We start from the raw sequence: 22,110 nt of genomic DNA on the forward strand, positions 1-22,110 counted from the left end.
GTCAGGGACAAAGAAACCGTGCCCAGGAGTGGTAGCCTTGTTTGTTAGCCGTTCACATTCCAGCCACGAACACACACTTACAGAACCAAGAACCTTAAAAACAATCCTTCAAAGTGATTCCCAGCAACTCTCCTATGGGTTGTCTGCCCTGTCCACCCCACCTGTCCACCCCAGCCCACCCCACCCCAGCAGCTTCAGCTCTTCTCTTTATCCTTCTGGCATAGCATTAGGCCCAAAGGCCCAGGAGGGGCCCAGAAGGGCCAGGCAGACGAGTCCAGCAGGGAAGAAGAAGTCCGATAAGTCCAAATGGGTGGCACCCAGCACTTCAGCTCTTGAGACAGAGTCACTAATCCACGTTCGGTGGTAGCTGACATTGGTGTAGACCCCAGGAAGAAGTTTGCCACATTGCATTCCCCAGCTCACCACTCCTATCTGGATCCACACACCATCGATGCTGCAGGACAGAGGCCCTCCAGAGTCGCCCTAGGAGAGAGAGAGGTCATGAGTGCCGTGCAGGGCGTGCAGAGGAGAGCAGTCACAGGGATGGAGAGTTCTGTGGAACTGGGCCTTGAGGCCGATGGAACTCTCTGGAAGCTGGACTTCCACTGCTTTGGAGAAGGATCACGGGAATTCTAGAATCACTAAATTGGCCGGGAACTAAGCAAAATATGTTGATAATTTCAAAATATTTGTCTGGCAGATGAATCCAAGTAAGATTCATGTGATGTGTTTTTGACGCATCAGGCTTTTAACTCACAGTGCTACATGTATCCAGGGGAATGAACCACCCTGATCTTTCTGTTCTTAGGTTCTTAGTGCTCTTTCTTTGTGTTAAAATAATTCTTTCTTACGTGAAGTAATAGTGACCGTGGCTGTTAGTATGTCTCTATCTTGTTTTTTCTTTTTTTGTAACAGTTTTGAGATAGGAGTCATATAACCACACATTCATGCGTGGAAAGTGCGCTATCAAGAGCCGGACGCAGTGGCACGCTCCTGTAATTCTAGGAACTCGAGAGGCTGAGATAGGATTATTACACGTTAGAGACCAGACTCAGCAACTTGGTGAGACCCTGTCTCAAAAATTAAAATGGGCTTGGGAGGTAGCTCAGTGGTAGAGCACCCCTGGGTTAAATTCCCAGTACCAAAAATAAAAAATAAAAGTGTACCTTTGGGTGGTTTTTTAACATACTTAGGATGTTGTACAACCATTGTCACCACCCACGTTGGAACGTTCTCCTCATCCCCAAAGGAGACCCTGTACCTATTAGTTCTCAGCTCATTTCTTCCCAGCCCTCTCAGTCCAAGGCCAACTAGTAATCTATTTTTGCTCCCATTCCTTTTTATCGCTGAATAATGTTCCATTATATTAACGTATCATAGTTTGTTCATTCATCAGCTGATGGACACCTGGGGGTTTCTACCCCTTGGCTATTATAAATAATACTGCTGTGAAATTAATGCACAGATAATTATTATAGGGACATGTTTTCATTTCTCCTGGGTGTTTGCATAGGAGTGGAACCTTGAGTCATATGGTAATTAATCTTTGGAGGAATTGCTGGTTTTCCAAAGAAGCTGCCTCATTTTACATCCTGAGCAATAGTCTATGAAGCTTCCACTTTTTCTTTCTTTTTTTTAATATTTATTTTTTAGTTGTAGTTGGATACAATACCTTTATTTTATTTATGTTTATGTGGTGCTGAGGATCAAACCCAGGGCCTCGCATGTGCTGGGTGAGCCCTCTACCACTGAGCCACAACTCCAGCCCCAGCTTCTGCTTTTCTACATCCTTGTCAGCTCTTGTTATTATCTGTCTTTATTTTAGCCTTCCTTGGGGGTGTGAATCAGTATCTCATTATGGTTAGGATTTGCTTTTCCCTGATGGTCACTGATATTAAGCCTTCTTCATGTGCTTACTGACTATTTGTATATCTTATGAGAAATATCTATTCTATTTTAAAAATTATATTGTCTTTATTATCAAGATGTACTTTCAATGTATTCTAGATGCAGATTCCTTATCAAACATATGATTTTGACCCACTTGAATCAAATGTATGAAATATGATATGTCAAGAGCTTTGTAATGTTTTGAACAACCAATAAAAAAAATGATTTTGAAATTTCCTCCCATTTCTACTTCTTTGATGGTGTCCCTTGAAGCACAGAAGTTCTGAATTTTTTTTTAAATTTATTTTTTAGTTGTTTATTCTATTTATTTATTTTTATTTATTTTTTATTTTCTTTATTTTCTTTATTTTTATGTGGTGCTGAGAATCGAACCCAAGGCCTTGCACGTGCCAGGCTAGTGCTCTACCACTGAGCCACAACCCCATCCCCAGAAGTTCCGAATTTTGGAGAACTCTATTTTTCTTTTGTTGCTTAATGCATATTTAAGAAAATGTTGCCTGATCAAGCTCATAAAGATTTACCCATATTGTTTTTTCTAAAAGTGTTATTGTTTTAAATCCAGCCAGGAACAGTGGTGCAAACCTGTAATCCCGGTGATTTGGAGGCTGAGGCAAAGAATCGCAAGTTCCAGACCAACCTGGGCAATTTAGGGAGATCCTGTCACAAAATAAAAGCTAGAAAAGGGATGGGGATGTGGCTCAGTGGTAGAGCACCTCTGGGTTCAATCCCCAGTACTGCAAAAAAAAAAAAAAAGTGTTATGTTTTAATTTTTATAGGTCATAGATTCATTTTGGATTAATTTTTGTATATATGAGGCAGGGGTCCAACTTTATTCTTGTCCCAGCACCATTTGTTGAAATTACTGTTCTTTGTTCATGAATTGTTCTTTGACTAAAATTAATTGATCATACATAGAAGGGTTTATTTCTGAACTCTCAGTTCTGCCCTGTTCATCTGTATGTCTAACCTTATGCCAGTCCTGTTCTTGTCTACTGTTGCTTTGTGGTAAATTTTGCAGTCAGAAAGTGTGCATCTTCCAGCTTTGTTATTCTTTTGTCAAGATTATTTGGCCCTCTTGAATCTCCATGTGAATTTTAGGATCTGCTTATGAAATTCTGCAAAGAAACCAGCTGGGTGTTTTGTTGTTGTTGTTGTTGTTTTGAGAGAGAGAATTTTTTAGTATTTATTTTTTAGTTTTCAGTGGTCACAACATCTTTATTTTTTTTATTTTTATGTGGTGCTGAGGATCATACCCAGCCTCTCCCCTCCAGCACATGCCAGGTGATTGCGCTACCACTTGAGCCACATCCCCACATATGATTTTGAAATTTCCTTTTCAAAAGGGGTTTGAAAGTGATTGTGTTGAATTTAAGTCTTTTGTTCACTGAACACAGAATGTCTTTTCATTGATGTCTTTGATTTTTCCTTCCTCCCTTTCCTTTTTTTTTTTTAAATAATATGATGGGTTGAAGCCACGTTCCCATGTATTCTAGGCAAGCACTTATTTATTTATTTATTTGGTATCGGGGATTAAACTCAGGGGCACTTAACCACTGAGCCACATCCCCAGCCCTTCTTTGTACTTTATATTTAGAGACAGGGTCTCTCTGAGTTGCTTAGGACTTCGCTAAGTTGCTGAGACTGGCTTTGAACTTGAAATCCTCCTGTCTCAGCCTCCCAAGCCTCTGGGAATTTATGATCATCCTGTGCCACCATGCCGGGTTTGGGTCTTTAATATTTTTCCAATAATACTTTTGTAGTTTAGAGTATAAGTTTTCTACTTCTATTACATGTTTTTCCTTAGTGTTTGATTTGTTTAATTCCTTTGGTGCTGGGGTTTGAACCTCAGGCCTGTGCATGCTAAGCACAAGCTTGACAACTGAGCTTTACCCACAGCTATAGTAAAAAACGAGTTAGAAAATGTTCCTTCCTCTAACTCTTCCTTTAAAGAGTTTCTTCTTTAAATATTGAGTAGAATTTACCAGTGAAACCATCTGAGCCCGGGCTTTTTTTGTTTGTTTGTTTTAAATCACTAATGCTGTCTCCTTACTTATCCTCGGTCTATTCAGATCATTTATTTCTTCTTGAATTAGTTATGGTAGTTTGCATGTTTCTATAAATTTGGCCATATCATCCTAGTGTTCAAGTTTATTGTCATACCATTATTCATAGTATTATCTTACAATTCTTTTTATTTTTGGTAATAATGTTCCCCATTATTTACCTATTTATTTTGGTACTAGGGATTGAACCCAGGGGCACTTTACCACTGAGCCACATCCCCAGCCCTTCTTATTTTTTATTTTGAGATAGTGTCTTTCTTACTAAGTTGCTGAAGCTGGTCTTGAACTTGCAATCCTCCTGCTTCAGCCTCCCTGGTCTCTGGGATTATAGAAGTGTACCACATGCTAGCTCCCCCTGTTTATTGCAAACTTTAATATTTGTGTAAAAAATATTTCCTGGACTGGGGATGTGGCTCAAGCGGTAGCATGCTCGCCTGGCATGCGTGCGGCCCGGGTTCGATCCTCATATAAACAAAGATGTTGTGTCCGCCGAAAACTAAAAAATAAATATTAAAAAAAATTCTCTCTCTACCTTTCTTTCTCTTTAAAAAATATTTAAAAAAATATTTCCTAATTTCCTTTGTGATTCATTTTTTTGACCCATTGATTATTTAGGAGGGTGTTAATTTCCTCCTATTTAGAATTTTCTGTATTTCTCTGTTAAACAGAAACCTACAGTCTTTCTAGCTTGGGGAATCAGAGGGCAAAGTTCAAAGCTGTCACAGCAGTTAGAAAGTGAAGGGAGAAATACCAGGAAGGAGAGAGCCACAGAGGGAGTCCCAAATGCAAACTGTGCTCCAGTCTGTGGCTGACTCCCGGTCTATGTATACAGACAGGTTGGATCGCGAGCAGCTCAGCTAAAGAACTGCTTCTGCCCGTCAGAGGAGAGGCAGGCTAGCTATTGGGGTTAGCCAAGTTAACTGCCTGTTAAAACAGGAAATCTGCTTTCTTAGGAGGCGCATCCAAATTCACATTCTCCACAGTGTATCACCGACAATGTCCAGAATACAATCCAAAATTACTAGATATCACAACAAGAAAACAGCAACAAAAAGACAAAGGAAAATATTTCCCATGATAAACTGGAAACTGTTATTCAAGAGAAAAAGCAATCACTGGAGAATGACCATGAGATAACCCCGATTTTGGAATAGGCAAAGATTTAAAATAGCAACTTTAATCTCAGCAGCTGGAGAGGTTGAGGCAGGAGGCTCGAGGCTTGAGAGTTCAAAACCAGCCTCAGCAACAGTGAGGCACTAAGCAACTCAGACCTTGTTTCTAAATAAAATACAACGTAGGGCTGAGGATGTGGCTTAGTGGTTGAGTGTCCTGAGTTCAATCCCCAGTACACCCCCCCCCCCAAAAAAAAAAAGCTACTTTAACTGTGATCAACTCATGCGAAGGGAAAAAACATTAATAAACATACAGGTAACAGAAATAGGAAATCTTGGCAGAGATTTTGAAAAATGTGTGTGTGTGGTGGGGTGGGGAACCAAATGGTCATACTAAAACTAAAACTAAAACCTGCAAAAAAATCTCATGGGCCAGAGTAGTAGCTCATGGTAGCTGGGGTGGAGCACTTGCCTAGCATGTGTGAGGCACTGGGTTCAATTCTCAGCACTGCATATAAATAAATAAAATAAAGGTCCATCAACAACTAAAAAATATATATATTATAAAAGAAGGTCACTAGCTGAGCTTAACGTTAAGATCTTAAAGCAGTAAGGCAGTGATCTTGAATGCAGACTAATTAAGTTGAATTATTAAGTTTGATTATTTAGTTTGAAGAACAGAAAAAGTAAAATAAAACAGACCTATATGAAAAAATCAAAAGGTGCAACTTACAAAGTTATTGTTTCAACTAGGAGAGAAGAGAGAAATGAGGCAGAATGATTTTTGAAGAAATTGTGACTGAACAAATTTACAGTTTAGTGAAAAAATAGAATCAAAACCCGTAAACAGTGAGCTGTAAATAGAATAAATACAAAGAAAACCACACCTGCACACCACCTTCAAGCCACTGCCAGTCAGAGGTAAAGGAAGAAATATTGATAGCAGTTGGAGCAAAACACCGCCTCATACTCGGCAGAACCAGGATTCAAGTGGTGGCTGACTTTTCATCAGACAGTTGTGATTGAAAGACAACAGAATGACATATTTAAGGTATATGATGAAATGTTCTTAAAAAATGATTGCATGTCCATCTTAATATATTAAAATTGATAGGTCTGTAGAAGTCTAACCACTGGTCTATATCAGTAAGTCTTATCGTTAAAGAGATTAAATGTATGGATGTAAGTAAGTGTTTCATACAGGTAGCACAAGAATCACTGTCAGAACCCTCATCTGGCTCTAATTTACCGTTTACAGGTAGGAAAACTTGGATCCAAATTAAGATTTCTTTAAAAATTTTTTTTTAGTTGTAGAAGGACATAATACAAGGGTATTTATTTATCTTTTTTATCTATTTATCTATTATTTATTTATTTATCTTATTTGTTTATTTTTATGTGACACTAAAGATCGAACCCAGTGCCTCACACTTGTGAGGCAAGGACTCTACCACCCAGCTACGACCCCATCCCCCAAATTAAGATCTCTTTTAGTCAGCGTTTTTGTTGCTTCGATCAAAAGACCTATCAAGAATAACATAAAAAAGGAAAAGTTTGTTTCGTCTCATGGTTTCCGAGGTCTCAGTCCATAGATGACTGCCTCCATAGTTGTGGGCCTAAGGTGAGGCAGAGCGTCATGGCAGAGAGGCATGGTGGAGGAAGTCAGCTCAGAAGATGGTGACAGGAAGCAGAGAAAGAGGGCTCTGCTCAAGAGGGACAAAATATAAACCTCAAGGATTGGCCCCCAGGGACCCACCTCCTCTAGCACGTCCTGCCTGCCTACAGGTACCACTCAGTACCTGTCAGCAAATTAATGCACTGATTAGGTTAAGACTTTCATACCCAATCATTTCACCTCTGAACTTTCTTGCATCGTCTCTTGTGAGATTTTTGGCAACACCACATATGTAAACCACAATACTAACCACGCAGCTATCCTTATTTTTTTTAACATCACCAGCACATATCTTGTCTTCCTCAAGGACTGGCTCCAATCCTGGGATGAAAATGCCAACGGGGTTAAAGAGTCGTTCACAAGCCTGGTAGTTAAAAATGGGTATTTCAACTTCCTGGAGAGTAGAAGGGTAAGAATCTGCAGAGGAAAATAAGAATGAAAGATTAAGGTCACCTAGATCAGTTCAGGGGCCACACTCTGTCATGAGTGCAGAAGTCTCTCAGGGTCCAACCATATTTGCTTATGGAAGGATCCTTTGGTACAGTTAAATCACCACACCTGGCTACCACTTTAAAGAATACCAGATTCTCTCCAAACTTCAAGTCAGGGTTACTAACTTCTGACGGAGAGAGGTCATTATGTGTTTCCGTTGTTAGTATCTGCTCTTCCAGCTATAGCTGGGCTCTAGGCAGGATACAAGAGTAAATACAACGAAAGCGTAAATGTCAAAAGGTATTTTATTTGAAGACTTGTAGATAATATCATTGGCTTGATCTGATTTAATTTTAAAAATTTATTATGGTGAGGTTATGTTTAGAATGCGAATGTTCTGAAATACGTACCAGAGGGTAAATATAAAACCACCCCTTGCTCTACCCATTCTCACCTGATTCTTCCTCAGTTTTTCCCCATCCAGTCACCCAACAAGAGGCTGGAAGTGTCAGTGGCCTTGTGATACTGGGCAGGCAGATGGGCAGGATGAGAGGCGTGAAGGTGACCCTGGAGGACAGCTTCAGCAAGGCAATGTCTGCAGTGGTGGTGTTGTGTTTGGGATGGATGATGATTCGGGACACATAGTACTCCTTGCCCCCCTGGGAGTTCTGTACTTTGTTGGATCCCAGCCACACGCTGTAAAAGGAAACCCAGGACCTAAGTGGGGAAGGAAGAGGAGATTTAAGTGAGCATGCTTATGGCCTCCCTGGGGCAGAACAAGCTGCCCACATCCAGCACGACTTCTCCACGTAAGAAAGAGGGGTAGCTGGTGGCACACGCCTGTGACCCCAGCGACTCAGGAGGCCAAGGCAGGAAGATCGCCAGTTCATAGCAACTTAGCAAGATCCTGTCTCAGAATAAAAAAATAAAAAGGGCTGGGGATGTGGCTCAGTGATCAGGCACCTTGGGTTCAATCCCTGGTACAAAACAAGAAAAAAAAAAAATCAAGAAAAAGAGAGACAGAGGCGGGTGGCTGAGTGGGAATTCCCCAGGGCACCTCCATCCGGGACTGGGGGTGGCCTGTGGCCTCCTCTCTCCTTCCTCCCCTCCCTGTGCTATGGCCACAGCTTCGTCCTGCACGTTCTCCCCTGTCTCCCACTTCCCCTTCCCCTTCTCAAGGTTTCGGCCATCACCTAGGTACTTAGTAGCCGTTGCTCCTTAGGGCCAGTTTTGATTGCTGTTCTGACCACTGTACGTCCATCTCTACAGAAAATTTTAAGGCAAAATGTAACCCAAGTTATAATGATTAAAAATCTCAGGCAGTTTAACAAAATGTACAAAATAAATAAATTTTAAAAGTTTCCTGCTCCACCACTTTCAGATTACATTATTTATTTGGAGGTGGTCCCTTTCGGCTTTTTAAGCCCTTTTTAATTTCCCTCGTATTTTCAAGAAAAGTGGCGCTACGCTCTTTCTCAAAAATTCCCTTCTAGTTCTGGATACCGAGTTCCTGATGTGGCAGGTGAGGATGGAGCTTGCTTTTTTTTTTTTTTTTTGGTACCAGGGATTGAACCGAGGGACACTTAAACATCGGGCCACACTCCAGCCCTTTTTAAATGTTTTATTTAGATACAGGATGTCACTGAGTTGCTTAGGGCCTCACTCGTGCTGAGGTTGTCTTTAAACTCAAAATCCTCCTGCCTCAGCCTCCCGAGCTGCTGAGATGGTAGGCGTGCACCACTGTGCCGGGCAGTTGGAGCTTTCTTAACACCATTGTCCATGTGCTGCCTTCATCTTTGTTCCCCTGTGTCTTCTTAACTAATGTCACCCTGAGTTTTTGTTAGGTCAGTATATAATGGGTATGTTCCCACAACTATGTCGGCATTATTATTGTTATTATTATCATTATTATTATCAGTACTAGGAATTGAACCCAGGGGCCTTAACCACTGAGTCACATCCCCAGCCATCTTTATACATTATTTAGAGACAGGGTCTCACCTAGTTGCTTAGGGCTTTGCTAAGTTGGCTGAGGCTGGCTTTGAACTTGTGATCCTCCTGCCTCAGCCTCCCTTGTGGCTGGGATTACCCACACCCGGCTTACATCAGCATTATTCTCTGTGGGTCACATTGGGTCCTGTGATTGTATTTCTTGTAAAATCTTTTGCTTCTCCTGGAGTTAATGTTTCTCACTGTGTTTTCTCAGTTCTTTTATATACCCATCACTAATTCCTCATTCTTTCCCCAAACTGTCTCCCAAAAGTCTAAGTCTCCACCCAATTTTTTCGGACCTATCGAGCCTTTTAGGGACTGTCTTTTGGAGCCCTCTGCCCTGCTGTTCCCATCTAGGCCACTGTACAGCTGTCATTTTGGCTCTTTCCTTTATTCTTTGTGATTTTCTTGGAGAGTCTCTTCTGTGCTCTTTCTCCTTTTGTCTGGGTCCCATGTTTTCTTGTTCTTTTTTCTCCATTTATTTTGGTGAAACGCAGTCTACTGTAACTTCCTGATGAACCATGTGTGGGAGGTAACATTTTTGCTGCTTTGCATATTCGAAACGTCTTATTTCCTCCCCCTTCTTAGTTCACAGTTTGTATAGGGGTAGAATTTTAGGTTGGAAATCATTTTCCCTCAGTATTTTGAAATCATTCCTCCATTTTCTTTGAGCTTTCACTGATATTGAAAAGTCCTATTATTTTGACTTCTGTGCCTATTAGTCATCTTTGTCCCAAAGCTTTGTGGCCTCAAACAACAAACATTTTACCTGACAGATTCTGTGGGTTGGAAGTCAGGTGTGACTTAATGGGCTGCCTCTGACTCTGGGACTATCGTGGGGCTGTGGTCGGGGGGGTCTGCAGTCATCTCAGTGCTGGATGGGGGAGCACCCTGTTTCCAGGGTCACTGATGTTGGCTTTGGGCCTTGGCTGGCTGTCGGCTAGGGATACTGGTTCCATGTGGGCCACTTGCTTCCCTCACATGATGGCTCCAAGACAGAACTCAGATTGTGTTTGTGATCCAAGAAAATTCAAGACCAAACCTCCTGATTGATATTTAGGAAGTGATTTGATAAAAACTTAGAAAAGTGTCTAATACAGTGCTGTCTCCGTCACTTCTTTTTCTACCTCCATGCCCCGTCCCCACAGGCTCCTAGTTCTGGAGTCCAGAGTGACCTCTGGTTTCTTTCTGCCCTGCTCTTCTCACTACTTTCGTTGGTCTATTGGTTCATCATGAAATCATTCAGATACTGATGGACGCCCTGCCGGGGGCTGGCTACCATGAGGAACTCACGATTTTATACAGTGTGCTGCTGTCAGGACCCAGCTCTCACTGATGAGGGACCCTCCGCAGACGTGGTCGCCGGAAAAGCGCAGGCTGGCCTGCCATGGCCAATGCCCCCCAGCAGCATCCTGGCCACCCACGATGCGGCTTTCATGAGAAGGTCGACCACACACTACAGAGAGAAGAGAAAGGGAACCGTGGATATCTTGGAGTCCTTTCCTGTGGTCCCCATCTTACCATCTGCAAACTCCCATGTCCCTGAAGGACCAGACCCCTCCCTAGACTTAATGCTCAATCCTATTCCAGTTTCAAACCCCACAGTCTTTTGCCGGGTGGAGGAGTACCAGGGATTGAACTCAGGGGCCCTCGACCACTGAGTCACATCCCCAGCCCTGTTTTGTGTTTTATTTAGAGACAGGGTCTCACTGAGTTGCTTAGTGCCTTGCTTTTGCTGAGGGTGGCTTTGAACTTTGATCCTCCTGCCTCAGCCTCCCAAACCTCTGGGATTACAGGCCTGCAACACCATGCCCAGCACCAAATCCCACAGTCTTGAGTAGAAACCACTCACCTGATCGCAGACCTTTCTTTTTGTGAAAAGAGCCTGGGCAAGACCCTAAGGAAGATATGCTATATCATTAATATTATAATAATACTTCTTATGTCTAGATCCACTGAACAGAGCAGCGTCCCTTCCATTTAAACTTTACAGATTGATGTTCAAGGCTAAAATTAATAAATATCTACCCATTATTTGGAATTTTGATAATTCCATACTTACCTGCCTTTTTATTTATTCTTTTTTTATATTTATTTTTTAGTTGTAGTTGGACACAATACCTTTATTTCACTTATTTATTTTTATGTGGTGCTGAGGATAGAACCCAGGGTCTCGCACATGCCAGGCGAGCGCTCTACCACTGAACCACAACCTCAGCTCTTTATTTATTCTTTAGTTGTCAGTGGACTTACTTATTTTTATGTGGTGCTGAGAATTGAACCCAGTGCCTCATACATGCTAGGTGAGCGCTCTACCACTGAACCACAACCCCAGCCCCTGTCTTTTCCTTTTTACCAGCTGTGATTTATTTATTTATTTTTTTATGATTTAAGGTCATCATCAGGAATATCAGTGTTTTAGACTGTAAATACAATGGTGCCCTCAGATGCTTTTGAGATTTATAAGCTGTTTCCCTTTGAGCTGGTTCTTTGTCTGAATTGACTTTGCTGTTACCTCTCAGCTTCTCTCAGCATGTCCTTTTAAATCAATGTGAGGCTGGGCACGGTGGGGCAGGCTTCTAATCTCAGTGATTGGGGAGGCTGAGGGCAGGAGGATCATGAGTTCTAGCTTCCACCACTTAGTGAGCCCCTGCCTCAAAAAATAGTGTCAGGGTAGAGCACCCCTGGGTCCAATCCCCAGTATCACAAAAAGAAAGGAAAAAAAGTCACTGTGGGCCAGAAAAATAAATGAACCACATATGTCAGAAGCCCTTTTTGTTTCCTCTGTTTGAAGTACAGTTTACCTGGACCCTCTTTGCTTACTCTTTTCCGTCAAGCTCTGTTCTTTTGTCTGTCTGTCTCTCTCTGTCTTTCTCATAGTGAGGGGATTGAATCTAGGCCCTGGGACATGCTAAGCAAGCACTCTGGCACTGAGCTGCCTGCCAGCCTCCTTCAGGTCTTTGCTCAGACACCCCTAGTGAGGCTGAGGCTGCTCCGACTGCCCTGTTTAGTATTACAACACACCTCCTGCCCCTGAACTTTAGATGCCCTTTCCTGCCATAGTACTTATTACCTTCTAATATGTCTTATAGTTTACATGTTTAATGAGTGCGTTGATTATAAGTCTCATGAAGACAGGGATCTTTGTTTTGTCATTGCTGTATGCAGCCAGGAGCATTAGCACAGTGCAGGGCATAGGAACCTCCGGGGACTTTCTCGGGTCATGCTGTCCATGAGTAGCTTCCCCTCGGTGGAGTCATATTGTTCTATATGATACCTTCCTCTCCCTCTCCACGGCACCCCACGAGCTCACCCAGCAGAAGGAGCAGCAGGACTGCGGGGCCAGCAGGGTGCATGGCTCTGCTTAGGAGCTGCACTTTCTGCTTCCTGGACTCGGGCTCCTGGCAGAGGCCAGCTGCAGGGGCAGCCAGGGGCAGGACCGGCTTCTCCTAGGTGGGTTCCTGTGCTCCACCACCTTTTCTCCTCTGGTCTCTACCCTCAGCCTGATTCTGAAGGGACCAGAGACTTCAGATGAGCAGCTGCAGACCCAGGGAAGGAGCTGAGGCCTGTGGCGCCCCCTGCTGTTCTGGGGGAGTGGGGTGACTAGTTTCTGCCTATTGGTGGGGATGGAAGGTGGGAGGGGATGTGTGGAGCCGCAGGTTGAGAACCCTGTCTCTGGCAATGAGATGGAAGGTCGACAAGATTCTCCAACAGCAAGAAATGGAAAAGAGGAAATTCACCCCGTATCTGGTTCACTTTTTTCTCTTTTGTGTTTATGTCCATTACAGTTTCATCTATAGAATAGACTACAAGTTGGGTTTCTTGGAAAAGAAGACTCTGAGGCAGATCTGTGTGCAGGATATTTATTGGCGAGCGGTCTCAGGATCAGTAGCCCTGCAGGGACAGGGAGGAGGGAGCACAGGATGGGGTAGAGCGAGAGTTGAACAGTGATGCGTTTGGCACAGAGGCCTCGCCCCGTCTGCATTGCCCTTCAGAGATGTCCTGGGCAGAGTTAAGGATGAGCTCTTGGACCTCTGCCTCACTGGATGCAGACAGCCTCCCAGAAAGGGGGCATTACTTGGGGTGAGGTGACTCTCTTGGTGGCTCTTGCTGTAAGACTTAGCTGTGAACTCTCTGCAGCTGGCACTCTTGACTGCTGGCGGAATAAGTGCTTCGGTTCTGCAGGGGGCCCTGGATGACACCCCACAGCATCCGCAGAATTCTTCCTGTGCCTTTTATGTTTTCTGGACCAATCATGGAGGCAGAAGTCAAGGAACCATTAAAGTGTTATTGCTCTTTTGTAGCTTAAAATGTTGGGAGGCCTGAAAGAATAATAGCACATTACAAAATCTGGCTATTTTGGTAAGGATAATTCAGTTCCAGGCAACAGAGGCCCACTGAAGCTAGCTTAAATCAAGAGGAGATATTTTTAAAGACAGTGTTTTGGGCTAAATTATGTCTCCCCCGAAATTCATGTCGACATCCTGCCCCCCGGTACTCAGAATGTGACTATATTTGGAGATAAAGGCCTTTAAAGAGGTGATGAGGTTAGATTGAAGTCAGTGGGTGGCCCTAATCCATCATGGGCGGTGTGCTGACAGGAGCGGGAAATCAGGATACCTGCATGTCCAGAGGGAGAAGATGACACTCAACAAGTCAAGGAGCCCAGAACAAATTAGTCTCTCCTGGCCCCAAGAAGGAACCAGCCCTGCTGGCACCTTGAACTTGGAGTTCACGCTTCTAGAACTGTGGGAAAATGAATTTCTGTTGGGTACAGCACTCGCCGTGTGGTGCTTTGTTACAGCAGCCCTAGCTACCTAAGGCAGACATCTGTGGAACAGTAAGAAGAGTGTAACAAGGGCATCAAGCAATCCCAGGATGGACCTGGAGACCGAAGTGGAAAGGGAGCTCTGGATTCATGAAAACATGAGAGCTCATAGCAGGAGTTCAGGATCTTCCTTCCAACTCTCTGCCATTAATATGGCTCAACCACTTCTCATGATTTCTTGCTATTCCTCATAAACTGCCCAAGTTTTTCCTTATTTTTCAACTCGAATTCCCAAGAAGCCTTATTTGGTATGGATTATCTTTTTTTGGGTGGGGGAGGTACTGGGGATGGAACCCCATGGCATTCTACCACTGAACTACATCTCCAGACCCCTTTTATTAATTTTTATTTTGAGGTAGGGTCTTGCTAAGTTGCTGAGGTCATCACTAAGTTGCAGAGGCTGGCCTTGAACTTGGAATCCTCCTGCCTCAGCCTCCTGAGCCACTGGGACTTCAGGAATGTGCCCCTGGGCTCAGTTTAGATTATCTGCTCTTATTCATTGCTATGGGTTGGCTTTGGGATGAGAGTCCTTATGTGGGAAGAGGGAGAGATGGGAATACAGAAACATGCCCAGCTACGTAACAGGAGCTATTGTGGCAGGGCAGACACCAGGCTTATTGTATTTCAGTTTAGTAGCATAAAGATGTTTACCTCTTTTTTTTTTCTTTTAAAAGAGAGAGAGAGAGAATTTTTAATATTTATTTTTTAGTTTTCGGTGGACACATCATCTTTGTATGTGGTGCTGAGGTTGGAACCCGGGCCGCACGCATGCCAGGCGAGTGCGCTACTGCTTGAGCCACATACCCAGCCCAAGATGTTTACCTCTTTATTTAAATAAATTCACTTTCAGAAGTGAACACTTGAAGAAAGTCAGTTCTCCATTTACTTGTTTAATGACTGCCAAATTGAGTATTTTTTAGACAAGTTTATATTTTTCAGATCCATTTGTCTTCACTTGTGTGCTTGATAGGAATGAAACTACTACTACTGTTGCATTTGTTAGTTTCTATGTTTTTAATGGTTTTTGTGTTTGACACACCCTAATTTTATTTTATTCACTCTGGTTTTAGGTCATTCGCTGTCGATTTGTCATTTTAGGATAACTCTCAGTGCTTTTCACTTTAATTTCTTTTTCTTTTTCTTTTTTTAAAGAGAGAGGAGAGGGGGAGAGAGAGAGAGGGAGAGAGAGAATTTATTTATTTATTTTAGTTTTTTTTCCGGCGGACACAACATCTCTGTACGTGGTGCTGAGGACCGAACCTGGGCCGCATGCATGCCAGGCGAGCGCACTACCGCTTGAGCCACATCCCCAGCCCCTAATTTCTTTTTCTGATAGTAATGTTACTATTTGCAATTTTCTCTTGTTCATTTCATGGAAGAAAAACCTTTTCTTGTCCATATCACAGCCACCTGTGTGGATGTTCCAATTAATTCATGGTACTCACAGGCAGTTTTAACTGCTGATTCACTTAAGTATAGCTTTAAAACTAGTAAGACCTCTATATCAGATTTGCCTCCAGAAAAGGTAGCTTATTATTTTGCAGAGAGTCTAAAACTCTGGACAGATTTTTTTTAAGTTTTAATTTTTTGGTACTTGCCAGGGGCACTTTGCCACTGAGCTACATCCCTAGACCCTAACCTTAACCCTTTTTATTTTGATATGGGGTCTTGCTAAATTGCTGAGGCTGTCCTCAAACTTGCCATCCTCTTGCATCAGCCTCCTCAGTCACTGGGATTACAGGTGTGCATCATCAAGATTGGCTTTTTTTTTTTTTAATTCCTTCACTTGTCACAGGAACAAAAATTTGACTAGACACTCTACAGTCTTGTGGTTGTCCCAGGTCTTTGGACTTTCATATCATTGGACAAATCTCAAGTACCGACTTTGGATTTTTGTAGGATCCCTTACAGAATAATCTGTCTTTTTTGCAGTACTAGGGGTTGAACCCAGGGCCTCGTGCTTGCTAGGCAGGCACTGTACCACTGAGCTACATCCCTAGTCCCAAATATCTTCTTTTTTCTCTTATGTTTAAATGTTTTTTAAAAATATAATTTGGTACTGGTGTCTGTTCAGTTTTATTGAAAATAATCGTAGCTGATGAGAGAAGAGTTCCAGCTCCTAAATGTGGCTGGACTGGTAGGATCAGAAAAGGTTCCCTTGCAGCCACTCTTGAAGTAATCAGTGCAGAGAGTGATGATCAATAGTTGAAGACCCAAGATGCAGGGCGGTGGAGGGCTGGGGCTGTTCCCATCTGAACCCTCAATCTTGGTGTCACTCCAGGTGGGAGCTGACCTGTCCCACCTGGGGCCGCCCAGAACAGAGCACACAGAACCCCCCATGAAGCATTCTTATTCTGGCCAAAAGAAAGTGAAACCCGACTCTCCAGCTACTTTCACTTACGGAAATTCAGGGGATAAAAGAACAAGTTAAAATTACAACACAAGGAAGTAAATGGTCAAATCCAGGATGTGGGTTTTGTAAAGCACCTGACCTAGTTTCTGTAATAAGTAACCCTGTGAAGAGGCAAAGGGAGAGAGGCTGCTCCAGGTTACAAGAAACTTCAGAGGTATAAGTGTGTGTGGCCCTTGTTTGGATCCGAATTCAACAGACCAACTCTAAAAAGACCTTTGGGTACAAGCAAGGACATTTGATAATGAACTGAGTGTTAAATGGAATGAGGTTAATCTTGGTAGGTGTAATAATGGCCTTGGATTATGAAAGGATTTTTTTTTTTTTTTTGGTTCCAGGGATTGATCCCGGGGTGCTTAACCCCTGAGCCACACCCCCAGCCCTTTTAAAATTTTGAGACAGAGTTTTGCTAAGTCGCTTAGGGCTTTGCTAGGTTGCTGAGGCTGGCTTTGAACTCGTGATCCTCCTGCCTCAGCCCTCCAAGCCGCTGGGATTACAGGTGTGCACCACTGCGCCCCGCTGAATGTTTTCTTAATTTGACGCAGCAATCAAGAAAAACACAGCCTGGCAATTTACTTCTCCCTTGTTTCTTCTAAAATTAGCCTGGGAGTTGGAAGCAGGAGAGTGGGTGCCTCTCCCTCACCCCGACCTTCCTGAGGAGAAGCTCAGAGCTTCTGCCTCTGTCATCATGCTGGCTCCAGGTCTAGAGTCTCTGTCTCCAGCCCATTACCCTGTGTTATCATTAGTGGTATCTTTGGGCTGGTGAGTGGTGCACACCTGTAATCCCAGGTACCCAGGAGGCTGAGGCAGGAGGATTGCAAGTTTGAGTCTAGCCTCGGCAATTTGGCGAGGTCCTCAGCAACTTAGTGAGACCCTGTCTCAAAATAAAAAGTAGATAGGGCTGAGGATGTGGCTCAGTGGTTAAAGGCCTCTGGATTTAATTCCCAGTACCAAAAAACCAAAGAAACAAAAAAAGGATTGTTATAAAAGTTAAATGAGATATAGAGCTAGTATGTAGCATGGGTTTGGCCTATTTAAGCATGCAATCATAAATGGTAGCTGCTGTTTTAATTTTTGTTATTGAACTGGCATCACAGATTGACTTCTTAATTGGATTCTGGGTAAACTTGCCTTGGTGAGGGCTTAGGTTGATGTCGATGGTGTCTACGGAGCAGGGTTTCTCAACCTTGGCATTGCTGGCATTTGGGGCCAGGTGATTCCTTGCTGTGAGGTGTCTGCCCTGCTCACTGTAGGATGATAAGCAGCAAAATAAATCACAAAATCACCAGGGAGTCAAGAACAGCTGATCTAGAACAAGGTGCCACTTTAGGAATTCCCTCTTCTCTTGAGCACCTTAAGGATAAAACAGGGCAGCAGTAGATCTTGCAAGTTTTGTAGCTCTTTATCTGCATTTCCAGGAAGGGCAAATGGATTCTTTGCTACTTTTCTAATTCAGCTGATCAGAAGGCCCGGGGGCGGGGTGGGGGGGTGTTGCTGTGCTGGGGATTGAACCCAGGGATGCTCTACCACAGAGTTGTAGATGGACAGCATGCTTTTATTTTATTTGTGGGTTTTTATGTTTTTGTTTTTGAAGTTAGGTACACTCAACTACTGAGCCACACCCTCAGCCCTATTTTGTATTTTATTTAGAGACAGGGTCTCACTGAGGTGCTTAGTACCAGTGCTGAAGCTGGCTTTGAACTCAGTACCCTCCTGTCTCAGGCTCTCAAGCCGCTGGGATTACAGGTGTGCGCCATCCTGCCTGATTCATTTGTGTGATGCTGAGGATTGAGCCCAGTGCTTCACATGTGCGAGGCAAGCGCGCTGCCACTGAGCTACAGTCCAGCCTATCCCCAGCCCTTTTGAATTTTGAAACAGTGACTTGTTAAGTTGCCGAGACTGTCTGGCTTTGAACTTGTGATTCTCCTACTTCTGCCTCCTAAGCTTCTTACCTACTTAAAAGAAGCAAAGCTTTGTGCACCCAAATAACTACAGACAGAAGTGAGGCATCCCATAAGAGGTACAGTAACTAGAACCAAAGGGCAGATATTATTTTGTAAGAAGGAACCTTGAATAGAGCTTTCCAGCAGTGAATGAAAGTCATTTGCTATAATGGGCAGTGTTATTATATCATTTTTGGAGTCATAGTTCTGGATCAATCTGTTAAATCAAATAGCTGTATGATTTTAGGAGAGTCGCTTAACCTCCCTGAATTTCAGTTGCATTCATTTGTAAACGTGGGATAAGTAACAACCTTCTTGAGTTGTTAAAACTGAAGGAGATAATATTTAAAGTGAACAGACTAGTGCCTGATACAGAGGAGTCACAAGTAAGTTCCTGCTGTAGTTAAGAGATGAGAGGAAGATGTCCTGTCTCCCAGAGAATCCACTTGGGCAGGTCTTACACAGCCTGCCTCAGCTCATTTCAGTTTTGCCATTGGGCCCTTATCTTTTTAGCTTCTGGAATTCAGGGCTTATCAAAGCACCCAATTACATCAGGCTCAAGAGACTGACCCACTACATCTTAAGAGACGTGCATTTAAACCTCAGTGTTTATTTGCCCTGAGAGCTGTTCGTTTCCATTATTTAGAGTCTTCACTTTTCTCAGCCAGCACAACCACCTTAATGATGAGTAGGGAAGCCAAATTATTAAGTAGGTGTTGTTTTAAAGAGGTTTAAAATTAGAACCAATGGAAAGGGTAATCTCCAGGAACATTTTATTTACTAGAATGAAATATTGTTAGTTCTTTTTTTATTTGGTACTGGGGCTTGAACCCAGGGCACTTTACCATTGAGCTACTCCCCAGCTTTTAAAAATTTCTACTTTTGGGACAGGGTCTCACTAAATGGCTCCGGGCCTCACAGAGTTGCTGAGGTTGGCTTTGAACTTGTGATCCTCCTGCTTCAGCTCTCCAAGTTATTGGTGGGTTTTTTTTTTTTTTTTTTTTTGTCTTTTTGGAACTGAACCCAGGGCTTTGTGAATGCAAGGCAGACGCTTTGCCACTGAGCTACATCCCAACCCTCTCCAAATTATTGGGATTATAGATATGCACTACCGTGCCAGGCTCTGTTAGTTCTTGTTAAAACAAAACAAACAAACAAACAAGCAAAATGGATAAAAGAGCATTTTTCTATAACAGCATGTTTTTATAAGTAAAGACAAACTTGTATTTACATCACAGCTTAGGGTGAACCCATATGGTTCTCTGACTTCCCTTCTTAGATTTCATGCTGACAGTCCCCCTCTTCTCCTCTTCCTCCCTTCTTTTGTTTTTGGTACTGGGGATCAAACTCAGGGGTGCTCTATCACTGACCAATATTAGCCCCTCTCCTTTTAAAAGTGTTTTACCATTTTGAAACAGAGCTTCACTGAGTTGCTGAGGCTGACCTTGAACTTGTGAACCTCCTGTGGCAGCCTTCCAGGTGGCTGGGTTTGCAGATGTACACCACTGCACCTGGCTCCATTCCTCTTCTTAATAACCATTTCACTTCAGTGTGCAACACTGTTGATTAGACTCTAGCTGTCTCAGGTATGATCTCATTCCTAGGATGCATCTTAGATAATTCCCAAAGCTCAAGTTCAGCTCATTCCTATAATACATCAGGTGTGTATTTATGGAAATCTTTTTTTTTTCCCTAAAGGTAACTATTTCATTCCATCTCACCCATTCATATGTTCATTTTACTGAAGTTTCAGTTTTACAGGCTCCTGGTGGGCAAGAGGTGGGACGGTGCTGAGCAGTGACGCTGGTTCCCATTCTCCCATTCCCAGCCGTGAGCAGCCAGCTTTCCACTGCTGCTGTATTAACAAGGACAAGGATCATCTACTGGGACTGTTAAAAAGCAATCTTGGGCTGTGGTTGTGGCTCAGTGGTAGAGCTCTTGCTTAGTGCATGTGAGGCACTGAGTTTGATCCTCAGCACCACATTAAAACAAAACAAAAACAAAAACAAAACCTATATAAAATAAAGTTATTTTTTAAAAAAAGTAAACTTACTCCTGGATCTGGGAGCAGTATCAGCTCATCTGTGCCTTCCAGCTCTTTATCTTGTGATTCCATGGCCTCCGTATGTCTCCTTGTACTGTTTTAGCTCTCCTGTCTAGATCTATGAGCTTCGTCCACACCCTTTTCCCTTTTCCATTTATTTAGCATCCACATGTCGAGTGAGTTTCTTTTCTTTGGCTGAAGCATCTTCTACAATGTCAAGTGTGCCTGTCTTGCAATTCTGTAGTGTTGTCATCGAAGAGAAGTTCTGATGAGATTTTACTTACACAAACAGTGTCCTTTTGAGGATAAAATGTTATCATTCTTTTTGATTCGTGTGTAACTTGTACATTCAGAGTTTATTTTATTTTATTTTTTAATTCTTACCATTTTCTTTATGTGTTGGAAAGCTTTCCCATGGCCCAGGTTTATTTTACTTATGGAGTTACCTTAAATTTGTGGTTATCAATGAAAATGGGTTTTTTAATTTTTTTTTTTTTTTGTACCAGGGATTGAACCCAGAGGTGCTTAACCACTGAGCCACATCCCCAGCCCCTTTTTATATTTTATTTAGAGACAGAGTCTTGCTGAGTTGCTTAGGGCCTTACTAAGTTGTTGAAGCTGGCTTTGAACTCAAGATCCTCCTGCCTTAGGCTCCCAAGCTACTGAGATTATAGGCGTGTGCCACGGCGCCCAGCTTGAAAGTGGTTTTGTTGGTATTTAGTCAGTGTTAAGGAAGGGATGCCCACTTCGCTGTCGATCTTTCTTGCCAGAACTCCTTCCAATTATTTTTTTACTATTTGTGAGTAATACAGAGCACCCTGTTACGATTTAGCCAGGATTTTATAAAATCCGTAAATGAACTCAACCTTAGCCAGTGTCATATCCAATGTTCTTAGCCATGCTTTGTGTACCAGAGGCTTAGGAAAAGAATAATAAGGGGGAACACGAAACCTGTTCTTAAGCTGCCCTTGTGATATGGCAAATTGGCCGTCCCTCTCATGAACAGGCAGCACTTTCAGGGGTGGGGTTGATGGGAGACTCTGAAGGAATGCTCCCTTACCCGCCTCCATTTAAACTACTCCATGCCCCGGTGGAGCCTGTGACCACTGAACACAGTCACCTTCACCTCCCAGCTTCTCAGGCCAGAGCCTTCCCTCACTGTTCCTGTGGACGCACCCTTTATGGGAGTCCCCAGTGACTTTAACCTCCTGATATTCAGACCTCATTGATCCACCTTGAAAGAAAGAGAATAGAATAGAATAGAATAGAATAGAATAGAATAGAATAGAATAGAATAGGAGGTAATGAGGCATCAGGTTTGAGATTCAGTTATTAAAAGTCTGGCTTCCATCTGGGTCTCTCCCTGTCTTGGATTGCTCCCTCCAGGGAAGCCTGTTGCCCCTGGGCAGTTCTAGGGGCAGTTCTGCAGAGAGGCTTCTGGGAATGGATGCGCTGCTGCGTGTGGGTGTGACTGACAGCATCCGCCCTATGACAGACCCTGAGCCAGAAGCACCCAGCTAAATCCCCAAGGTCTGTAAATTTTGGAGCCATTGTTATGCAGCAGTAGATTGCTGATCCATTCACGGCTTGGGGGCCAGGAGCCTCGCCTGTTTGACTTAAAACCTTCTGATCTTCCAAGTCCCCCTTTTTCTTTGGAACCCAGTCTAGTCCCAGGTTGGATGGTTTTCTTTATTTATTTA

The 22,110-nt window shown here is 43.1% G+C and overlaps 2 protein-coding genes across 4 annotated transcripts in view; one reads left to right on the forward strand and one right to left on the reverse strand.

Moving 5' to 3' along the window:
- SH3D19 (SH3 domain containing 19) overlaps positions 1-22,110 on the forward strand; it is a 187,731-nt gene that overhangs the window by 27,673 nt on the left and 137,948 nt on the right. The gene's annotated exons all lie outside the window — the stretch shown is intronic.
- LOC308654271 (serine protease 48-like) lies at positions 208-20,482 on the reverse strand (the record flags this gene model as incomplete). The annotated part of the gene is made up of 7 exons (XM_081303472.1): positions 208-483; positions 7,012-7,178; positions 7,648-7,910; positions 10,479-10,641; positions 17,555-17,670; positions 20,109-20,221; positions 20,420-20,482. The coding sequence occupies 7 exons, from the start codon at positions 20,480-20,482 to the stop codon at positions 208-210; spliced, it is 1,161 nt and encodes a 386-aa protein (XP_081159598.1).

The sequence above is a fragment of the Spermophilus citellus genome (genome assembly GCF_964194105.1).
Source record: "Spermophilus citellus genome assembly, chromosome: 8".
NCBI lineage: Eukaryota > Metazoa > Chordata > Mammalia > Rodentia > Sciuridae > Spermophilus > Spermophilus citellus.